The following is a 25,369-nucleotide window of genomic DNA, read 5'->3' as shown; positions in this document are numbered from 1 at the left end:
CTCCTATCTCTCTAACTCCTACACCATGATTTTCATGAACTTTCTCTTTAACTTTTTCGACGGCATCGTCATTAACAGAGAAGAAACCAAGTGTTCGATGACTTCAAGACTGAATCATCACTGAATGCTTCGGGTCACTCAAATAATTGTGTCTACCCAAAACACTTCTCAATATTGATTACGATTCCTCAGCATTGAAAACATAAAATTTCAAACAAAATCGTTGCTCAGTCTCGTTTCTTTTGTAAAAACGCCAGACAAAGTTTTCGCGTCGTAAGCAATCAGCTGCGACCTTAACATCTCTTAAGAATTATTAATTTCAGATACAGTTCTATAAAAGTTATCACGAGGGTGGATTATTAATGATATCTTAGGGGAACTCACTAAAAATTTTATTGATGATAGTTCAGGTTAGAGCTCATGCTATAGATAAGGGCATTTGTATATCACATAACTCCCGTTGAGTTCTAGTAGTAAAATATTTTAGTCAAGGGCACATTACTTAAGAGTGGATCTATAATATATACCTGTAAAACGCTTTGCTTTATAGATCTAATGTTGATATTATTATGTGTTCTTCTTACTGACTAAAGCTGCTTTTTCTTGATTTGTAAGATGTAAGTGATTTCTTAAATATAGCATTAATCCAGTTATATTTACAACATTATAAAAAATCCAAAGACATCACCCGATGATAAAAGCTTTAAACAATCTCTCCACCTTAACACCTTATAGACTATTAATTTCGATGTTGATGTCACAAATAGATTCATTTTAGTACAAATGTTTTTAGGTATAGATCCATGAGTTGCTTCCAGCATAATACCTTCCATTCCATTCCCCAAAATGTGCGACATGTTTCTTTCTAATTCATGTAGTCATAGAAGGAATGCAAAATCTTACAACTAATTTATTAAATTTAGATTCTAAAAGTTGATGTAGCAGAAATTTACATTTAATAGCCCATTAAAATTGTATAGCTCGAAATTAAAATGAACATTTACATGCATTTCACATCATCCCCACAAGTGGCGGTGCATTAAAAATGTACAAGGGCGGGCTGTTAAGTACATGAACAACAGAAGAAAGATGGAAATTTCGAAAAATATTTCAATATAATCGCTTTATAGCTTGATGCATTTGTCATAGTCGAATCGAACTTCTTTAATCTCTCGGAAAGAAATCCTCAGACGTAAGTGGCCAAATCTGGAGAATACTGTAAAAAAGAAAGTGGTCCACATCCCAATTTAATCAACATAATGAACATGGTGAAGTCAAACGTTTGAGCTGGTACGTTGTATTCATGAAGGACCAATTTTTTTCGCCAAATAGGAACGTTGTTTCCGATTTGGTCTCGAATAAGTCCAATAATTTGATATCATCGGGCCGTAGGATCATTTTGCCCTCCTACAGATAGTCGATATAGATCACATCTTGTGGATCACACCAGAAAACGGTGACCACCTTTACGCTCGATGCGACAGCCTTCACCTTCTGCTAAGCAGGTTCGCCGGTGACTTTCACTCGTTTGACTATTGCTTTTTCTCTGATATACCATGCACACACCTGATTCCACTCGTGATCAAAACAAAACTATGAGGTTCATTTCGGTTGAAGTTTTGAAATTTCGCTGTCTACGATAATGTACTACGCTATTGTAAATATCGCTTGCATCTTGGGATCATTGAGCAGTAAAGCTAAGTATTTTTCGGTTCACCCTCTTATATGTTAATATACATAGCTATTTGGTTAGCACAGTATGCGTCCATAAGAATGCGCATTTTAGTGGGAGGAACATAATAATTTTGCAATCAACACAACGGACTAATTTCTGTCGATGATATAATTTCCTCGAATAAATCATACCGAAAAGCAGAAATAGGGTGCAACTTTTCTGTTTGATGACATTTCTGCCACAAAAAAAAAACAACAAAAACGCTAAAAGTATGATTGGAAACAACGAAATGATTTTAGAAGTTGCATCGAGCTTATCCAAGTCATAAAACCGCAAAACAAACAACTACCTACGCATTTATTTGTAATGCTCATATTATCATTTTGTATTCATATACATACATATAGATACTATATGTATATACCATATGTATTCATTTTTATTTACTTAGTGAATTTGCTAACAAAATGCCTATGTCACATATTAATTTACTTCGAACAACTCATAATATATTTATCACCTCTGCTCTTGAAGTGGGCAGAGTCAAGTATTGACGCAGGCTGCGTGGGTGTTTCAGAAAATTACTGCAATTCTATTGAAACTATAAACATCTTCATTAGCATTAACGAACTCCAAATTAATTTTGTATCATTTTTATTTAAACGAATTTGGATAATATGTGGTTATAAGGGATTAAGAAATAAATCAGATTGGCTAATATGCTGCCCAAATAAATTTTGGTAAGCAATTTTAACAAGTTTTTGGTTCTTTTTTTTTAAATTTTTGTGGCTAAATGATAATATATTTTCTGTAATGGAATTTGAAGAATTTTTAGCTATATTATTCGACAATAAAGGGTGAGGTCGAGGTTCACCACTTTTTTAAAGAAAAAAACACAGATACTTCAAATTTATATTTTATTATCACATTCTTTGGCATTTTTTTTTTAACATGATTCCTTTCAAATGTTTGCCGCGACTACGACTCAGATGGTCCATCCGTTGAGTCCAATTTTCGATGAGTCGTTCGTGCATTTCGACTTGTAAATGGCGAATGACACGCGTGATGTTTTGCTCCAAGGCCTGAATCGAAGCAAGATTGTCCGCATAGACTTTAGACTTTACATATCCTCGCATGAAAAAGTCTAAGGGTGTGATATCACACAATCTTGGTGGCCAATCGACCGGCCCAAAAAGTGTTCTTTCAATTAATTCATTGATTAATATGTTGTGCGAAAAGTGGTGCCGTCTTGTTGAAACAAATGTTGTTGAGCTTCTATTTCAACCATAGTCGGTTATCATGGTGCGACAACGGTCGCCATTGATTTTGCGTCCTCACCACATCATTTTTGAAGAAATATAAAACGATGATAAATCCATAAATCACACCAAACCATTGTATTTTCTAGATGAAAAATAGCAGCTATTGAATCTCTTCAGGTTGCTCTTCGTTTCAAATGCAGCAATTTGGCCTGCTTACATATCCATTGAGCCAGAAATATACTGAGCAAAATTAGGTTCGAAAACGCCGGATCTTCTTGAAACCTTTCAAGAACCGACAGAACGAAGCGATTTCTCTTGCGAAATAAGAGTTGTTAAACAGACTTCTTCTTAGTAAATTTTCTTTAAAAAAAATTCAGTGGTTTATGAGATATGCAAGTTAAATATATTGGGGAGCGACGCACTCTCTACTATGATTCTTCGTACCAAGCTACATTTTTTTAACTTTATTTAGAGCTTAGTTATAAGATCCTATAGGTTTTCGATTCAGCGTAGACAGCGCTTACGCGGTTATAGCCGAGTTAACAACAGCGCGTTACCAAGAGCAGCCAGGTCCCTCTCCACCTGACCTTTCCAAAGTAGTGGTGGCCCTCCTTTTTCTCTGATTCTACCGGCGGGTACTGAATCAGATACCTTCAAAGCTGGAGTGTTCTCATCCCTCCGGACAACATGATCTATCCAGCGCAATCGCTGTCTCTTGATTCATTGAACTTTGTCCATGTCGCCATATATCTTATACAGCCATGGTTCCATCGATTGCGGTTCTTGTCAATGCGCAAAGAATCATAAATCTTCCCCAAAAACCTTTCACTCGAAAACTCCTAATGCCGACTCATCAGTAATTGTCCATGCCTCTGCATCATATAGCAGGGTGGGAATACGAGTAATAAGGAATTTGGAAGGGAGCTTGATCTTTGTTCGTCGAGAGAGTATTTTTCTGTTCAATTGCCTACTCAGTCCAAAGTAGCATCTGTTGGTAAGCGTTATTCTGCGTTCGGTATGCCAGCAGCTGTGCACTCTTATAGCTATTTTATTTAGCTCTGCAGTTCGGGTTATTTTCTCCAGCAATATGTGGAAATTTTTTACACGGTAGGGAGTCTCCTTGTCTGAAACATCGATTGATATCATAGGGTTGGGATAGGTGCTTTTTGATCTGAGAGCTTTTGGTGGTGTTCAACGTCAGCTTACACAGTCGTATTAGCGTTGCAGGGATATCAAGATCAGACATAGCGTCGTGGAGGCAGTACCTTGATTTGATAAACATCGACTTTTTTACTAGACAATTTTCCGATTGCGCTTTTCTTAAATGCCTAACGTTTTTAAGGGCCAAGGACTAATTGTATTAAGTTTCATCAAGATATAATAATATTTTACTAAAGTTATCTCTTGCATTTGCCCTGCCGAGCCTATGCACATACACATTGTAGATTGGCGCACTGATTGAAAATCTCATTGATATATTCAATTGGTTGCTGACATAAACTTAGATGGTTAAAATCACCATTATGCCTCTCAAATTTCTCTTAAAAATGTGTGAATGGTGTCCACATTTCACCTTTGATAGAGGAAGGGTATCAAGAGCTGAGATCTTCTAAAACTAATAACCTCTACAGGATACAAAAATAAGACATGTAAATATGTGCGCATGGCTTATATAATGGTTCTCTGTAGCCTTCAGTATTCTAAAAGTCTGATATAAGATAATTTTCTCGGTGTTTTTGTTTTTAATTTACACAGACAATTTCGAAAATAATCTACATATGTACATACCATATACTTATTCTTCTGTGCCCCTTTGACAAATTCCCCTAACCAAACCAACCGCGAGACTATCTCACTTTCTTGTTCTTATATTTTGTTGGTTTCTTTTTCAATTTACATGGCCAATACGACACTCGACTGCCATGCTATAATCTGGCGTAAAAAATCTCGATCATTTAGGGTAATTAATTATTATAAATACGCGACAATGATGTACGAATGTTTTTTCGTAGTATTCTCTCGCGTTTCACGGAAGCACAAGAATCAAAATAACAAAAAATAAAAATAATATCAAGATAAAAATAAAAGAAACGAAAAATTAAGAAAATATTATTTGTCTGCTGTGGTGACATGGCCTGCAAGTGGTTGTGGCTCTCAGCCAAACGAAGGAAGTGGCATTGACGGTAATGGCGACAGCGGTGACATTAAAACTGACACCGTCAATCTACAAAATCTTCTGGCATCCCACGTTTTTGTGCCACTGCTGCTGCTGCTTGGCCTGCTTCCGAAGAGTGTCTAAAGAAATTTATTTATGGCATTGGTGTTAAATGGGGTCTAACGCGGTTCATGGCTCGCTGCCGCAAGCACTAATTGACTGTTCATTCTACGGAAGTCTGTGATGGAATTTCGGGATTCTGGAGCAGAACGCAGCTCTTAATGTTTTGTATTAAATGGCAGATCGGAAAGCTTTGCATATTTATAGCCATTTCGCATATGTGTATAAATATTGAAGACCCCTTACGTGAATAAGCTAATGTAATGGACTTATGTGAATTTAGTACGTGGAGCTATAATTAAATTACAAAAGCCTAATGGTTCCCTGTGGACAGCAGCGGTATTTAAATAATTCAGAATTAGCGAATATTTATTGCTAAAGAATTATTTTGTTGAATGTAGAGCATTGCAGTAATACTAGATATATTTTGAAAATTGTATAAAAAGTCACCAACAAAAGTCATTTCTCTCATCACCAATATAATATAACTGTATTTATTTCACATTTGGGGATTACTCAATGCTTTAATTGCATATTTTTATCAGTATTGATCTCTGGTTCGGTTGAAATTTATGTCGAACATAAATCGTAAAGAACAATAAGTTACTATACTTTATATACTGATATACTAATTCCAAAAGATTTATAGTGATATCAAAAGTCCGTCATTACTTTTGAGAGCCATATATGTATATGTTAAGATACCCCTTACTTGATAACAAGTTTAACAGACTATTTTTCCAAAGTCGGTCTTCGGAAAAATCAAGATACAAATTTTGATTTTGCTAATTTTCTTATCTAAATTTTTGTCACTTTCATATCAGTTTTTAGACAAAACCCATATTTTTGGTAAATTTATAAGTCGCCGAAACAAATGGTAGTTAGAAAGTGCAAAGTCTCAGCTATAAGGCGAGTGAGAAAAAACTTCCCAGCCGCTGTTTAGCAAATAGTTCTTAACCGGTCTTGCAACATGAGGCCGATCGTTGTCATGATGGAAAGTTATTGCCTATTGTCTATTCATGTATGTTTTCAGCAATCGCTCGCTTCAATTTAATGAGTTGTTGGTTCCTCATTAATGTTTTCAGCCGGGTTTAGAAATTCACAACACAACATATTCTTCTGATCCCAACAAACACCTTGTGTTTTAGATATTCCTCTTTGCTGTAAAATTGGCTGATTGACCATGTTTTACATATGATTTTTTTCATTTTAGGTTGTTGCGTTGGAACATTTTTTTTTTTAGCTTTTAAGCAGCATATAGCAATAGTAATACAATTGCCCACTGGACATCCTCACAATATGCCTATTTCAACAAAACATAATTTCTGGCGCGGGTGCAGTTCTATATTCTCGCAAAAGTAATTACCGAGATTTGAGTCTTTTCCCTAATATATCCTTTGACAAAAAAGTAACCGAAAATTATAAAAGATGTCAAATACTTATGCCAATGATTTTTCCAGTCCTCGAAACATTTTTCATAAGCACTTTTTGGAATGGCCTTCAGCTCCTTCAGCGTATTTTGTTTTAATTCTACTATCGACTGAAAATGGGTTCCATTCCGATAATTGTTGACTTGTTTGCATGTCAAACTCATAAACCTATGTCTCATCAACAGTAATAATGCTATGTATGAATGTGTGATCGGAATTCGCACAATCAAACATGACCAAAGAGGCCTATTTACTGTACACTTGTTGAAAAAATGTCAGCTTCATCGAAACGAAACGCGCAAGAACGTGTTTCATACCCAAAATATCCACCAAAATCATTCGAACGGACTCGCAAGAGATGTCAAGCTGTCTTGCCGTCTCTCTAACACTTGCCTGATGATTTTCAAGTATCATACTCTTCACTTTTTCTTAATATTTTTATCAGTTGAAGAGGTCGATGGTCATCCAAAACGAGATATGTTTTCAACGAACTTTGATTAGAAATGCAAAATTTTAAATTTTATTGCGAAGCTATCTTCTAAATCCTTGCTGTGCTATTCAATTGGGGCCCCCGGTTTATCCTCCCCTTCTATGTAAAAAATATATCTCCTAAGTCTGGTTCTCTTAGTCGGAGGGCCATTATATTCCTGATTCTATAATAAGTAAGTGATGGATATTTCAGGCCTCCTCCTTTTGTGGATAATTTAGAAACGCTTGCAAGTACTGGAACCGAACAATTCTGCTTATATCGAACCCATGTAATACCACACACCTATTATTCGAATAAATTAGTAGATCATATGTATTTATAAAACTATAATCATACACCGGTTACAGGTTGTTCTCATTTCGAATATTTCATTTTAATTTTGCCTATCAGCCAAATAAATCAGCAACTTTACGAGCAAATTGTTTACCCAAACCGACAACCGGTACTCGGTACTACACCTGCACTTGGCCATAGTATTTAGTGGTAAGTAAGTGCAAGGAAAGCAATTTTTTACACATTAGTACGACTGTTATCGCACGATATGCACACATATTTGGGTCATAAATTGACGTAAACAAGAATTCAATGTCTTCACTTGGCAAATCTCTTTGCGCTGAGCTGCACGCGTGTGGTTCTAAGGCCGGTTTTGTTGTCTACGATACCGGTATGCTTTAATCGGTTGGTGTGTCACCCTGTAATGTGGCGCCACGTCGCGTCGTACATTGTCGCAATTTGCACGGTGGCAAAAATTGTCGGTATTTGCAAATCACATTGCAGTTTTTGCTGGCTGCTTTTCAACGACGCTCAGCAAGCGGCCCTGCTGGTGCAGTACGGCGGGTGCGAGGTGTGAGCACAATTTGCATTGCAAGTGAATTAACTGCACTTCAAGGCAATCTTATATATACCATGTGGACCTGTGCTGTGCATACATATATACGAATAAATTTATAATGGTTGAAATCGTTTTCATTTATTCTTTGCTGTTGGTTTTTTACCTTGGTAAGCTCTAGGCGTCAGGTGGATCGCAAGTTTACTCTTCTATTTACTTGAACGATAAGTTAAACGTATACTCGCATTTCCGCATCGTTATCACCTTAGTCGTTGCCGCCACAACCATCTATACGCTCACTTGTTCGATCAATTCAATTGTAGACGAGGCTTCGTGGAGCCAGAACGAAGTGTGCATGAAGTTGCTGACTTCAAATCGCTAGTTATCTAAAGTTATTTGACGAGCTGACTTTGTGTAAATGCGAATGACTATTTTTGTGCTTGATGCAGTCATTGATGATTCTGCCGATTTACAATTTAGAATGATGACATGCAGCAAGTCGTGGCTGAAATGCATTTTCTTTGCATCAATGATTATATGGTGATGTCTGTCCTCAACTGCTATTGTGTATTAATTTTAGCTGTACAGTCATCGAGTATGCAAATGAACAGAGTTGTTGTTTCAAGGAAAATCAGCTTGGTCGAAACAAAACATTAGATACTTTCACACTTTGATGGGGCGTACAGAAGAGAGGTACATTTTGTATTCTTTCCTCAAAGTTATACTAAGGAAGAAAGTAGCATTAGCTGATTTTAATTTCTCACACATTATAGAGCAGATTGATGATCAATACGTCAATAAAATAAAGGTATTGGTACTTGAAAACACCAGTGAAAACCATTTTGAAAGATAATGTGGCCTAAGAAAAGARAAGAAGGAGGATTGGTTCCAAAATTACTAAACCCTTTCCCATAAGACTATGCTTTCCGACTACCAGGATGTCATAAAGCATATTATTACTGGTGATGAGCATACGACGCAGAAATAGACGATGAATCAATCAGCTATCGTGGCAAAAGAAAGCCGAATCCGAAAAACGACGTTAAAACTGGTAAAAGTCATGGTTATGTTGATAGTTTTCTTCGATTATCGAGGTGTGGTCAACACCGAATCTTTCCGACCGGCCAAACTGTCAACAAGGAATACTATTGTTATGTTATGCGTCAGTTACGCGAGGCAATTCGTAAAAAGAGGCCGAAATTATGGAGCCACAACTCTTAGTTTTTCCACCGTCACATACTGCATTGATTTTCCGTGAATTTTTCGCCAAATTTTCAACCAATCTCGTACCGCAACCACCGTATTCGCCTGATTTAGCTTCGTGTGGCTTCTGGCTATTCAGCAAACTCATGGACCGCTCGGAGGAAACCGTTTTAACCGTCTGGCCACAAGTCAATTGAAGCCATTAAACATGAATCGCGTCTACGCGCATTAAAGGCTATTCCGGAAAAGGGGGATTATTTTGATAAGAACAACATGGATTTTGCAGAATAAATAAAGAATTTTAAAATTATGTACAAAGTCTTACTATTTTTTGCTCATAGTAGTATAACCTCTTCTATTAATAACTTCGCTTTTGCCCTTCGAATATAATTTTTTATGACAAGCCAAGAGTTGAAACATAACAATACATGACCGCTAAAAGACGATGCAGACTTGGTTTGATTAAGACGCTTCATTTAGAAAAAGAAGAAAATAATTATTTATTATTTTTCTAATTAAAAAGAAGAAAATAATTATTTATTATTTTTCTAATGAATTGCTAAATCTGTATCTGGCATTGAAAAGAAAATTTTCTTACTAAAAAACTACTCAGACAGTTCGTGATTACTTGAGTTGTCAATAAAATAACGGATATCGTCGAGTATTGTAAGTACTGTTTTGATTTCCCAGAATTTGATGTGATGAATCTAATTGCTGTGAACCGGCACAAGCGGTGGTGAAGCCAGTATTGATGGTTGAGAAGGTTTTGTTAAGTGTTTTTAGTGGGGTTGGCGGGAAATCATCCGCAATGAGCTGCTTCTCTGTGCCCAAACTTTTTATTTGGTTCTACGCTGTAATTAATTGGGCTGCCTGAACGAAGTAACCGCCCAGAACCGGCTAACTTTGGCGAATGGCAGAGGAATTGTGTTCCTTTATGAAAACGCCAGTCCATACTTATCGATAATTATCCACCATTCTTACGTACCTACCTTGTAGTCCGCATACGGCATCAAGTGATCACCTATTACACCTGCTATAGAAAACCTTCAATATAATGCAGAAGTTATTAATTTCTTTTTACTAAGTAATTAGTAGTGTAGTTAGTAGTAAAGTTAAATGCATTGCTTGGTCTACTTTTGATACTACTGTTCACATGGCCTTTTTTGTTTTTAAAAAGTTGGGCTGATGATGTTTTTTGCTGTCATATATGCAATGAAAACTGTGAAATTTAGAAAATATAAGGAAATAAGTTAGTGTAGCTAATATTCTATAAAGAAGGAATGTATTTGAGTAATTAGTGAGTGATTTTGCAAACGCTTAGAAAGCTTTACTAATACGATTTGTCCATTCAACTCCTTAAAAAAGTTTGATCCAATATCGTCGTGTTAATATTAGACGTCTAGCAGTGGACTTTAAGCACATCTCAACTCAATGTTATAATCATTTCTATATTGGATAAGAATCGCTTTCCCGTCAGATTCGCATAAAAAATCTTAATTATTATTACTAAAAGAACGCCGAATATCGGTGGATAAGGCGATGTTTTGAATTATTTCATAAACGCTAAAAATCCCATAAATATCTTAGCAGAGGAGCTTTACTATGGACTGGTTTACTAAATTAGCAATGGCGACTCAACTGATCCATAAAGAATGTTTCTAAGACGTTTGAACGGCGATTTCAATAAATTTTAACGCGTTTTAATACAAAACTTTATAAATAGTCCGCTGAGCCAATAAAAGCAAAACTTACACACACTTGTTATAAGCCTCAGCTGAGCTGGACTTCAATGACTTCAACGAATTTTGGTTATTTCAGCCCATATTGGAGCGCCATCCGCTGGATTGTTGCGCAGTTTCAACGTCATATTCGTAGATCTCCGTCTAGCTACCAGTAATTATGCGTTTGATGAATATATGTATTTTGGTCGAGTCGATCCATAAGAGATATTGAGTTCCTCTGCTATCTCTCTGACACTAACACGACAATTTTCAAACAATATATTCTTTTTAATTTTGATTTAACAAAGCCTTTACGAAAGTTAATATGTCCGCTTTTATAAATGTTTTTTTTTTTTTTCAACACTTTAAACTGTATATTTGCATCCATGCACCACTATTTCATCCGCCATATTCACATATCCTGAAACTGCCGATAATTTAAAGCAACATAAATAAAGGCAAAAACCTCAAGTTCAACAACCATTTGAGGCATTCAGCGTGAAATTATTTTCGCCAACAATAACAACAAACATCAAAATCAGAGCAAATTACAGCATTTGTTTGATATTTGCACAAGGTGTTGCACGAAACGGGTATTCGGCTGCACGCCATGGGACCCAAAACAACCCTCATTGACTGCGGGCTATGACTTCCTGCAATAAAAACAACATTTCGAGCAAACAAACTTCACAAAACTCTATAAGAGATGTGTATATGTGTGTGTATTCTCACAAACTGCAATTTCGCTCTCCGAACTTTGCAGAGATAAATTCAGCTGAACAATTCAGCAATTGACTCTCTTGCCGTTATGTTGCAGGATAATTGCCCACACCGACTTGCCGCAATGACTTTTTGGTCGTGGGCTTAAAATGTCAGTGCTTTCACAATGAATTCCACCCCTAGTGTGCTGTCGATGCGGTAGACAAGTGCAAGGTTGCCTGCAAAATAGAGAATGACAAGCTAAAGGGAAAACAGGCGAACAATGAAATTTTACGCAGCAGTGTCAGGGTCGAAAACAATGATGTGAGGTCCTTTGTATGTAGGCATGTCGTAATTGATGTAGCCGAAAGCTACTGCCATAAATGGACAATGAATGGGTCCAATAAACTGGATACAGATAATAATGGCGTGGATGATAGGTGTATACGATGTCCGATAGTGGAATGTGCAAATAAAATGTGGAGTATACATAGATGCCGGTTAACCAATGCAATTGTACTATTAACCGAGAAAAAGGCTTGTAATTCATATTTTAGTGAAATAAGTTACATTTTATGGGAAACAATGGTTTATTCGCATTTGAGAAGATTGAGCATTTAAAAAAATAATTATCTGTGAGATGATTTTATTATGTGGCTCTATATGGCTCTGACACTGCTTTTTTGAATGCAGACAATCATTATTTATAATTAATCCCATGTTATAGACCCATAATATGGGCTCCGTCCAAGATGAGAGGATATTAAATCGGCTAAAAGAGTCATGTGTTTTGTCTTGAATTTTTTATCATTATATATCATATTTTATCATATTATATCAATTTTGAGTTCTTCAGGTGACAAAAATGGAGATCTATTGATCAAAGAGGTCATTGAATATTGTCCTACATTGATTTTTTAAACTTCAACCGATAACATATACGCTTTTTAAAAAAAATTCAGCTTTATCAAGACGAGTCCAGAAAGAAAGCCTTTAGTACCCAAAATATCCACTAAAATCATTGGGCTCGCTTGCAGAAACCCACACGCTAAAAACAATTTTCAAAAGTTTTCAAGCATATCTCAGCCGATACTGCTGCAATTTCACTTTCTATATTCGTACGAAGTTCATTAATCGTCGCTGGCTTGTTGGCGTAGACCATAGACTTGGCGTAGCCCCATAGGACAGGGGTTGGCCAGAAATTACCCTCATCGCTGAAGATTATTTTTAGGCGAAAATCCGGATCATTTTCAAGATGTTGCTAAGCCAAATTCACAGACATACGATGATGTTGGTAGTAAAGTGCCTTCAGTTCTTGCCTCAAGTTGATCTTGTAGGGATATGGGATTAGATCTTTTCGCAAAATTCGCCACAACGACGTCACAGAGATGCCCAACGCTTGAGAACGACGTGTGAGAATGCGCTAGCGGCAGCAATATTCTCGTCGAGCACTTCTTTGCCTCACTGACATTCAATATATATCCACTGGCACACAATATATTCAAATATATCCACTAGACGCTCAATCGCTTGATCTGACAGAAAGATTATGGCGACCATAAATTGGACATAGCGCTCTTAAAGTTGAGGCCGCTGACTCCGGATTGCGGTAGTACATTTTAACAATTTCGACTCGTTGTTGGATCATATATCTTTCCTTGTTGAAATGGCAAAGCTTGCTAAAAAATAATGTCAAAAGAGCGAGAAAAATATGGCATTGTTTGCTGTCCCTATCGGTCCACTTTTGTAGCGTCCCTATTGAAATCCCGTTGTTAGAAAGTTTGCCCTAAATATAACTTACATATAATTTGATAAGTCCTTTGAAGAAAAAATATTCTGGTTTTCAAACCAAACTGCTATAATTATCTTAAACCATATTACTACTATAAATTAAAAACAAAATCGTAATCGACAAGTTTACTGTTGAATCAGCTAAAATGTCGATCTCCAAAGCTATAATTAATGAAAATTTCCTACATAATTTCCACAGTAAAATAATAATAATTATTTCTATATCATAACATTTACTAGAAAAAGCATTTTATTTTCCTTTAGCATTCACCTTTCACGCATTCTAATTACCATTTATTAATGTGAAGTCACTCTTTACAATGCCTATTTGCATGCAAGTAAAAAAATCATTTACCATATTCATATATGTATGCAGATAGTATACAATCAGGTGAACTTCCGCCTTTGAATAACCATTAAAGTAAATTTCTAACGTCACTAACTTTGCCAATAAAACGCCGCAGCGAAATATTCCGACACAAGCATACAGATATTTATATGGCCATACATATTACACGCCCGAACAGCGTGCCCTACAGCACTCACACTCGTGCGCACCGCCCCAGTATGGTCCATTCATTTCGCCAAAGTAACGGAAGTGAGGCAAATTCGCTTTTTTTTATGACGCCAACAAATTTATTACGCGTCACAGAGCATTAATGAATGAACTCAATGAACACATACATACACAAATGTACTCATCACGCATACATACATTAATTTATACACACACATATAAATCAACCGGCAATGGCGAGGACATTGTACTGAAACATGCGAGTGCATTACAGGCAGTCATCCATACTTAGATACATACATTTAAAACAGAAATCATGCCAGAATTCAAGAATTTTGCATGCCAATGTACATACATACATATGTATGTAAATATCTTTATATGTTTGCAACATAATTTTTTTTTTCTCATAGCGCTGACATGACGTTTCGAGTGTCTGTATCTCTTACTTTCCGTTCGATTTTTATTTTTTTACATCCACAATAGTCGTACGCGTCAAACCTGCCATCACCGACCCCATAATTTTTATTTCAATTGCCTATAAAACAATAAAACGGAGCAACAACGCATGTTGACGCGGATCATGCTGATAGTTAGTGTATTGAATAGTATGGAGTTCGCTTATGCCCAACTAGCAATAATCTGCGATTTCAACTGAGATTCCATACTTTGTGTGAAGCGCTTATGTGATATCATATTTATTGGTCTCGCGTTGACTAAAAGCTTTTTGAGAGCTTTAATCGACTTTTGAATGAAAGCTTAGATTTCAAAAACTATTTGTATTTTATATTTCGATTATTATTAAAGACATTGACATATACTCGGGTTTCAAGAGTTGCAGCTCAATCTTAAATACGTGAACGTAAATAATTCCAATAACTTTTCAATTCAGAAATATTCGAATATAGAAAATGCTGAAGAGCTTTAATTGGTATATAGCTTTAATAAAGTATATTTGTAGACGTGAATATGCTTATTTCGAAACGAGATGTTTCTGCCACCTAAATGTGTTTAAAACCCGGAGTAAATAATGTCCTGTTGCGATTGTATCAACATATTTTTAAATCGTTTTTACAGGTTTCCAAAATATTTTTAGTGAATCAATTTTTCAGTTTTGCTAGAATTTCTAAATAATATGCATATATAAAAATTCTATTATAATTATTAAAGGTTTGACCTTCTTTGGGACAAAATACTTCACTATAAAAATATTGACCCTTGCTGCTATTTCTGTGGTGAGTCGTGAATGTTATATTCAAATTGAGCCAATTTCTGATTCGAATACACCTTCGACAGTTGACGGATTCTTTATAAAAAACACCACACAGGATGCTTCAAATGTCAATTTAAAAAAAAAAAAGTTCTTAGATCAGTTTGTAACGGATTTGTCAATAAGACCGCTACGCAAGTTTTTTTTTTTTTTTAATAAAACCAAAACGGTTTGAGATATCAATGAAATTCTTTATTCCTGTGAAAGTACCTTCGATGCCATTATGTTGGATGTAGACCAAGATCTTTTCGCAAAATTCAACATACATTAGACGTCACAGAGATGCCTGAGCAACGCCTGAAAATTAAGTGTTAGAGACCGATTTGGGTCTTCCTCAATTGATGCGCTAACTGCAGACTTCTTTGTCTCACTGGCATGGAAACATTTTGTACTGTGCCTTTGGATTCAAATTTTTTCACTAGACGCTCAATCGCTTGATGTGACAGAAAGATTAAGACGATTATAAATGGGACGTTGTGCTCTTAAAGTTGACCCTAGCTTCGCTATTGAAAACCCCGTTAATTGTGAAGCTTAAACCGTCGTGGTCGATTAGCAGTGAGCCGCCGCAAAAGTTGGTCAAGCCAGGAATGACGGTCAGGAAAGTTTCGATATGTGTTTGGTGAGATTGACAGGGAATTGCGCACTATTAGTTGCCCATCTAAGGCAAAATCCTAAGTTCAGACCCGTACAACAATTGAACCGTCTGCAGGAAACAAACGACCAGAAGAGGGCAGCATTGGGCAATGGAAGGTTCCAGTAGGGCAACGCATAGTCTGGATCTGGCACCATGTGGTTATTACCTGTTCCTGTTTATCGCGAATAATTTTGATGGTAGAAAATTCGCTTCAAGAGTGAAAACGGACGACATTCCCAGATTTTGCCAAGTTTTCAAATAGAATTAATTTTACACAAAATGGATCATTCTATGCTAAATAAATTTTTCTGTTTAATGTAAAAATGTATTTATTTTTAGTTGACCTTCAATGATTTACTTGGTCTAACTGCTCACATACATATTTACATATATTTAGGTATATGTACCTATGTAGCATATACGATATGTATGCACATATGTAGGTATGTATGCTTTGCAGACTGCGGCATTCTGCAGACATCGTCTGAATGTCAATTGTGTGCCTGCATCTAAGCGTTGTGTGTTTAAAGTCGCTGGTTTACCGGTGAGCCGGCACTTTTCGCGCCTCTTTGCAGATAAAAATATATCTGCGCACATGCTTATACACAAACACACATACATTAATAGATATGTACATATAAGGGTACATGTTTATGGCGGTTAGTGCTTGCAACATAGCATCTTCTAACGGGATGGTTCACTGCGAAACAATATAACCCATACACAAAGTCTTTATGAATGTATCAGTGTGTTTGTAGTTGTTTTTGCCCGCATATGGTATACGTACCTTTGCATAATTGACGCCTCCACCGCCGCCCACTGCCACAACCGTATGTACTTTGGCGCTGAGTGGCATCGTGTACATTGGCAGATGCTTGGGCAATGCTTGTGAATATATTTGCTGTTGTTGTAGCGTTTGAAAGGACTGAGGCAGCTTTTGTGGTTGCTGCTGTTGGCTCTGCTGCTCTTGTTGTGGCATCATTGCTGTGGCTGTGGCGGTGGCGGTGGCGGTTGTTGCTGCTGCTGTCGCTGGTGTTGTTGTTGTTATTACTGCTGTTGTTGTTTTGCCACCAGATACCGTAATTGGATTTTCTTGCATTTGCGGTTCGCACGTCTGTGCTAATGCTGACATTATTAGCTATTTATATATATGAATTAAGCACAATTTGTTGTTTTTGTAATTTATTATTATTTGTTTTGTGTTTTATTATTTTTATTTTTTTTCTTGGTATTTCCACTACTTGCACATTGCTACGTATGTATATACATATGTTTGCATGCATGTATGGCTTGTGTTGCATGTGCCACCACAGGTACCGTTACCGTTAAACACAGCGCAAACTTATTGTACAAGGTCTGCTCAGATAAATTACACTTTTTTGTAGGGTGGAAAATATTTTTTTTTTCACACAATTTTTATTCGATTTTTTTTTTTCACTGCATTTTCTTAATAATATTTCTTGCTACAGCTGATGTTGCACGCAGCAGCCATACAATTATTTTGCCACATTTGTTGCAATCATTGCTTCATTGTGCTTTAAACACACACATGTCTTCTATATGCATATGTACGACTTTCAACTAAACTAAACTCACTAACGTTCTTCATTCGCGTCTCACATTTAACAAATATCGTGTTGCACAAATCGTCTAATATCGGCTCGCTGTTGTCTGCTTGTTTGGAGAATCATAACTAAGTTGCAAAGTGGTAAATACCTAACAGGCCAGTATCGGTGGCAACATCTATTTATCTAACGGCTCTGCGCCGCTCGCACGCAGAATTATCTGCGTTGCGCAGTAGAACGATAAACATAAAACACCGTTAAAATAAGTTACAGACTTCACGATACATACTAACACACAAACATACACACATATCCGGGGGTGGCAGTGGGTGGTTGATAACAACAACGCACGTTACTCCTCGTGGGCGACCAAATTGTGCTCTTCATTCAGCTAACTTCGTAATTTACCAACTTTTTTTTACTTCAATTGTTTGAGTTTTAGTTCTGTAAGCTGAAAGGTATGACTTTCCGTTGCTCAGCGATAAGACAGAAGTAATTTTAGTTTGTAAGCACTCGAAGACAAGCATTTCTAAAGATAAAAGCACTGAGTTTACTGCCATTGTCAATGTCATTGCTAAATTAATTAGTAAAGCGACAAATTCTCATAAGAACACACGAGCAATAAGCAAAAAATAAAACTGATTAGAAATTACGAGTACACGACGGCTAAAGTTGTATCAAAACAAATGCTGACATAATTGAAAATCAGGAAATAAAAGAAAATGAAAGGCAGGTGAGACAATATAATGGATTGAAATGTCCGCTAAAGGTTAAATTCTACAACGAATACTTATTCTAATAAATGCCTTCAAATAATGAGAACAAAAAAACAAGAAAAACAAACAAAGGAAAAGTCCGTATTTATCCGTACTATTGACCTGTTTCGAGGCGATGGCCGCTGAGATTGACTCGCCGAAGATTGTTTTGTGCTATGCTTCCTTAAATCGAGACGTTTGCATGTGATTTCGCTTTCGTATAAAATAATTCAATTATTCAGTAATATTTATTTTATCAATTTGAAAGTAATCCCCAATAATTATAATACACTTATGCTTATGATTTTTCCACGAAACGGCAATTTCAATTTGGGGAACAAGAAAAAATAACACCAAGGCCAAGTCTTATGAATACGGTGGTTGATCGATGTCATTCATTGCCACAATTGGGGCTCGATATTTTTACGCAAACTCCTCAATACTCCGGTTTGAAAGAAACAAAGACCTTGATTTTTGAGCGGCTTCAGCGCATTTGCAAGCACCATATTCTTCACTTTTTTAATATTTTCATCAGTCGAAGAGTTCGAAGGTCAGCATGTCTTCAACGATCTCTCGACCGTCTTTGTAGAAAGAAGAAATACAAATTTTAGAAAAATCGCAGCGCTTTACTGGAGTGTATCGACTCAAAGAGCTGCTATAAACAAACTGATTGATAGATCGCCCTCATAATTAAGGACAGTCCTACCAATACAGCAAAATACATATATTTTAATTTATTTATTTACCTGKAGAATTTAATTACAATTTTCGGGTGCTTTTTTATTACAATGTTGTTGGAAAATTATTATTTTATAGACGCCATAACTTTGTCAGCGGAATATTATTTGGTTCTGTGCGTTCATACCGCTCCTACGATTGTCGATTGGATTCCGTTGTAAAAATGAACAGCTCCGAATACTGCTAAGATTTGCTAAGATTTTTGGATGATTGTGAGCTTGTCTGCCATCCAGTTTGCATACAGCTTTTCTATACCCCACTTGGACAACTATGAACGCTGGTCCTTTTTACTTTCCAAAACTGCTAGATATTGATCACCAGACCCTTATAGATTGGCGAAGTGTTTTGAATCTATCACAAATTTGTTAAGGCAGCTAATAACAATTTCAGTCCACTTCGCCAGTTTCGCCGAAGATGTGTCTGCCGAAATGAATCAGTCTGCAAAGTGGACAGTTAAAAAGAGAGCGCTTAGATAATTCTACCTCTACATTTGACAAGATATGTATGTATATATCCTCACCACTTGTGTACTTACTGTCCGGTCAAAACACTTGCCACTTCGCCATGATGAACTTTGCCAAGAACAATTACTTCAGAGGAAATTTTGCGTTTTACGCTGGGTCAGAAAATTGTCGTAGCGATACAAGTTTTTGTTATTAACCAAGCTGATGGCAGATCCAATGATTCAAACCAGTTGGCTAACAAAGCAGCTTGATGCTGCTGTTTAAGTGGTTAAACACTCATTGACTAGTCTTGAGCGCACTAATAGTGAGGTTAAAGCCAGTATTGCTGCTAAAGGAGTAAATCCACATTTCTCTGAAAGAAGCTTCGCATTTCTGATAATTCAAACAATATATTTTATTAGAAGAAGGAATCATTGATGAATTATAACCCCGATATTAAACATTAAACACAAATGTTTTTAAGTTATAATGGTTTCAGTATTAAGTTTTCAGAACTTGATTTGGATGAAATACTATCAGTTCAGACTTTCGTATCTCAGGTTAGATGACTGATCTTAAAAGATCGCACATCAATTGCTATAGGTAGTCCTTTGTGAAGTAATAGAAAGAAAAACTCCTGCGTTGGAACTTATAAATTAACAAAACACTTAGTAGCCAGTACAAAACCGCCAGTTCGGTGGGATGTCTGAAGGTATGCGCTTCCAAGTGTTTAAGTATTGATCTCCAAACGCGGGACAGTCAAGAAGGAGGTGTTGATTCGTTTCCACATCTCATCTTCTTCCATACAGCTTCCGCAGATGGCGTATGGTAAAATTACCATCCTCACTGTGTGGTCGCTAATGGGGCAATGGCCTGTTAGCCCCAGAGCTAGGAAGAGGTGCGGCCTAGCTGTTCTAGAGTGCTGTTCCTTGCGCTAATTTGGCTTGTTTACATACCTATTGAGCCAGAAATGAACAAAACTCGGCTCGAAAACGTTAGATAACATTCTTTACAGTAAGTAAAATTTCGTAATATGGACTAAAAATAACATGACAACTTGACACAACTTACGCTTTGACGATCTGTCAAAAAACGGCTGTTGAAAAAGCACCTTTACTTGTACGAAGAAATACCGAAAGAAGAAGAATAATACACAAATCCGTAAGGGACAGAACAGACGTTAGGTCCGTGTGCACACTTCATTTATTATCTACCAGTGGTTACCATCAAGATATCAAATATATACATATAATCTACATACATATATACTAAGTACATACATTAAAGTGGCTATCTTTGGGGTTGTGAAAAACTGCTTGACATTCCTAAACAATTGTGATTAAAATAATTTCTCTTATAACTCAAGACGATCCTACTATCTTCAACTCATTTTGTTTCCAATCGACACAAATGACGACGAAAAGAAGCCAATCCCGGATCCACTTGGCCATTTCGATTAACACTATTTTCTTATAACTCAAGTAGCTTCTACTTTCCACAATTTATTACTTGTTCTTATAAAAACACGCACACCTATAAATTCCACAAATTATTTCCAGAAAATGCTCTATTTTGTTAAACAATAAATTTCGTTCAACTACGCATGTTTAACACATTTTCGAACAAGGTACACACTTATGTACATACAACAGCCATACACATGCTACAATGTTGACCCGCTTGTCGTGTCGGCAATTAATTTATGAAAAGAACATAAATGCTAAATAGGCAAGAACAATAATTTAAATATGCAGGTATGAGCGTATGTATGTATGTGAATTGAGAATAATTCAAATAAGATCGTACATTATTGTTAACAATAGCAGAACAACCTACGCCGTGGTGTCTTCAACCGCCGCAGCTGGGTGGGAAAACTCATTGACTGCTTTTGGGATATATGCGTGAGTAAATATGTGCATATGTGTGTGTTTGGTGCTTGTATGTGAGTTTAAACGATTATTTTGAAATTAAATTGTGTCTCCATAATATTATGTGGTAACCTAATCTGTTTATCATAACCATTTTACTCTGGAATGTGTTTGAGGCATAACCGAGACCCCAACTGTTGCACATGCGTAGACTATATACATACATACGTATATGCGTAAGAAACTGCTTGTTTGCGTATATGTATTTGAAGCGCAGACGCATGCGCAGCCGATCGCCGGCAAAATCATCTTTGTGTCTTTTGGAGTGTCTGTGTCCCCCCCAACAAAGCGATCCAAATATGTCACAGCTTCGATGGTGGTCAACTACAAAGAACATGAATATGTACGTATGTTTGTATTTAAGAATAAATATGTAAATAGTGTGGCAAGAGCCGGTGCGCGTCTCAATGCCGCAACGCGACGAAAGCTGCGCGCTGACGAATGTATTTGCTCGGTGTTAAATATCACATAAACACTTGTGTATACACTTATTTAGTGTAAAGGCATAAAACAACAAGAATAATAATAAAAAGTGTCAACAATGTTGTGGCAACAAACACAGCGCGCCGATAAACCGATATCAGATTTTATTAAAAATCCATAAAAATCGAACAAAAGATGCGTGCAACAAATGAAGATCAAGTAATGCACCGCATAATGAAAACCCACAACAACAACAACAAAAAACTGAGAAACAGTGCGCAATGCATATAAATATATATGTAATATATGGCACTGTCAAGTTATGTTACCTATGCCATGCCGTGCTATGTTGTGTCATGCGTAACTCCAGCTCCTACGCTTCGGCCACAGCGCCTCGCACCTTCAACGCAGTTCATCACAGCTTATGTTGTTTATGCTTTCATGCCCAGTCTATTAATGTGCACATTTTACACATCAGACATAGCGATCTCTTGCCTCGAAAGTGCCTCCAACTCACCGATACACGTGCGCACGCGCAAATTACCGTGGATTCTGGCAAATGAAGCGCGCAAATTGTGAACGCGTAGTAAATTATAAAAGGGTCGTCGGCGTCGTGTCCAACTTACCAGCGCGCGCGAACTATGTTGACATCGTCTGCCAGCTTCGCTTCACTTTGTATCTGGATTGGGTTGGGCTGGGTTGAGTTGGCGAGTATTTTGCGAGAAATTTCAATTGCTTGCGACTTTATGTGCATTTAATTGTCTTTCGCTTCGCAGTGAGCGCAGTGAATGTGCGCGAAAATATGTGAGCAATGTCGTCATGACCACACTAATTCGCCGTAAATGTCAACAGCATTCCCACTCCATCAATGTTGCACCGCCAAACACCCTTGCGAACATCGGCATGTCTGTGTGGATGGACGTGGATCTGCGCAGTACATCAGCCAACAACCTGCCGCGGTAGCAGCAAAAGCGGTAGCTGACATCGCCATCGCCGGCACCATCACGACAGCCACTCCCGCTCGATGCTATTAAAATGTGTTGCTTCTTTGCTTGGCCAGCCGTCCATCCGCCCAGCCGGTGCATGGACGTAAGTTACGATTCATCAGCGATTTTATTTTTATTTTTTATTTGTGTCTTTGCGCTGTTCAGTGGTTTCGACGATCGGTCGGTGATTTGGCAAAGAGTATGTGCATACAGCCGAGAACATGCTAATGAGTCAGCACACGATATCTTGAGCGTTAAGGAAGCGTGCGAAAGAATAAGTGAATTTTAATGGTTTTTGCTACCAGTGACGTTGCTCTGATAAGTAAAGAACCCAAACAGCATGCATCAGCTTTAAACGGCTAAAGCATTTTAGGAAAACTATTCACCGTAGAAAGAATCAAGTAACAATCAATTAAGCCAGATCCAGAAAGATGGATGCTTAAGAACATACTACCCAAGGTCTCAGAGCTTCTGCCGAGTAGCTATCGATATCCATCGATATTAGAACACAATTTTTATCTTTCCTTATTGACCAAAGCTAACCACTTCTAGGTAATTCCTTACTTTAGAGGGTCCGATTGTTGACAGTACAGGTCCTTATTACCAGCCAAACATACAGCAAACCCTTCCTAGACGCCAATTTCTGCATTTGTGGCGGTTCACCGCAACTCGACCACAAGCGTATTCACTTGAAGTTCTCGTAAGGGACCCACCCTGCTTTGTCAGAAACCATTGCGTTCAGAAGTTGATCGAATTTATTCCGGATCAGCACATATTGACTTGAATTACGTTTCCTACTTTATCGAAGACAACTGTAAAATATAGCGTATGGACCTGGTTTGTATCTTTCACGCGTGTTAAAACTGTAGTAAATCAGGCAGTTACAAAACTGTCTGCAATGCTTTTTAGTATGAAATTTTATCTTGCTAACGCCATATAGCGTAAACCGATCGCACGTGAACAACACGGGAGATTACTAAACCATCTATTCGAAAAATTATGGATTTATTTCTACTGTACCTAATACATTTAAACACGAGTAATGACGCGCTAAATCTCGCAGCTCTGATAAATATGTCCGAAGATTTTATTTTTATTTTTCGAGGGACGAAGAAAATTATGAGCACTTGATCGAAAAATTGTGCTAAACAAAGTCCTCTGGTGTGGTAATCCATGTACATAGTTGAATCATTTATACGAAAGTCAGACCCTTACTCACATACAGCGACATTAAGCATGTGTCATTCGGAAATCCTCAGTCACTTTGACTTCATAGCGTATTACTTCTTCGCGGATGTGTCAAAGCTTGGGGGGAAGATTGGTGAAGGTATTTACTGTCAGTGGCTCTCTATCAACACCAGTTTCACACTTCCTGAATATTGTAGTTACTGCTCCGGAGTGCAGCCTTTTTCAGACAAATGGCCATTCACTCAGATAGCGGAGCTACGATACTATCCTTGAACACATTAACAGTCCGTTCAGGGTTGGTCAAGGAGTGCCTAACGTCGCTATCTATAATAGCATCGGGTATCTTTGTGATAAGACTGGTGTGGGTGACAAGCCACAGCGAAATTGCAAGCAAGTGTGAAGCTGATGAGCTAGCCAGAACCGAACCTAAGTTGATTCTTACGGAATGAAGAAGAAGAASAACAACTCTCATACCGCTGATAAGTTCTTTTTCCTTTTAAGCTAATCACAAAAATCAACGGTATTCAAATAATTTTAAAAATTTTCTAGGCAAGGAGAACAGTGCATCCACAAATTGCTACTGAGATGTACTGCGCGGGTTTTGCACAACTAATATTCCCCTTTTCTCTCTTCTCGTTTTCCCAGAAATTACCTATTATAACCAAGAAATTCCATAAAAGCAATGTCTCAAATTTTGGAGTGTGTTTCTGAGATGAAAAATGTTATGCTGTATGTCCAACCTAGGTAGGTTTAAACTTGGTGTAAATTTTGAGAACATCTAATACACTGGTTAAGACGCGCAAGACAAATGGAATGAGAGGCTTAGTCAGTATATCAACGCCAATTATTAGCATTTCAGTTTGAATAAACTCACTGCACCATTTCTCTGCCCTTAGCTGTAAGTAATCCCACAGTAGCGACTGCTTGCCAAGAGGTAACCATATGGAAACGCAGCGATCCACGTGGCGACGATAACATACAGACTAAAGTCCCCAGCTTGCAACGGTAACATATAAGGCGATGGCATATAAGTAGATATGTGTGTGTCTTAAGCTGCGACCGCATCGTAAACAACGGACAATTTGTCCATTTACTCGCTGCTGATGTTGATCACATCAGTGTTGCAGCATTTTCACTGATCAGTCGTGGCCGCCGCCGCCACCGTCGTACTGCTTCATTTGCACCAAACCAAATCGACATAGAAACAGCTAACAGCTAACCAACTGAGACGAGGAGGGGCAGCTTGTTTAGTCTATCGCTTACTTATATGGGCACAGCCCCGTTTGGGGTGTTGAATGAAAGCATTGTAGAATTGCTCACTCCAATCGCCCAGCGGCAGCTGCGTCTTAGCCAAAATTGGCACGTTAGTGTTATTCTGCATTTGCCCCTAGTTGGCTTGGTTGGGTTGGTTTTCTTTGCTACGCGGAATTCGCTGAAATAGCCAGTGGTCGCACTGTATCATGGCTGCCAGACTCTGCAACTGCGAATCGGAGTGAGTTCAGTAAAAGCAAATACAATTTATTGAAAAACTAAATGGTTTGAAAGTT

General features: G+C 37.4%; 1 protein-coding gene across 1 annotated transcript in view; it reads right to left on the bottom strand.

Annotated features, from left to right (window-relative positions):
• Positions 1 to 16,918, bottom strand: part of LOC108976799 (breast cancer anti-estrogen resistance protein 1) — a 107,610-nt gene extending 90,692 nt beyond the window's left edge. Inside the window, exon 1 of the mRNA XM_018946148.1 lies at positions 16,584 to 16,918. Within this exon, the coding sequence (XP_018801693.1) occupies positions 16,584 to 16,895 (312 nt within the window). The 5' untranslated portion in view covers positions 16,896 to 16,918. The remainder of the gene's footprint in view (positions 1 to 16,583) is intronic.
• Positions 16,919 to 25,369: the final 8,451 nt, after the last annotated feature.

This window comes from Bactrocera latifrons, unplaced genomic scaffold (assembly GCF_001853355.1).
Source record: "Bactrocera latifrons isolate USDA-ARS-PBARC rearing strain unplaced genomic scaffold, ASM185335v1 scaffold_8, whole genome shotgun sequence".
NCBI classification, from domain to species: Eukaryota; Metazoa; Arthropoda; class Insecta; order Diptera; family Tephritidae; genus Bactrocera; species Bactrocera latifrons.
Note: the sequence above shows the minus strand (reverse complement) of the source record. Positions and strands in the feature narration are given on the sequence as shown.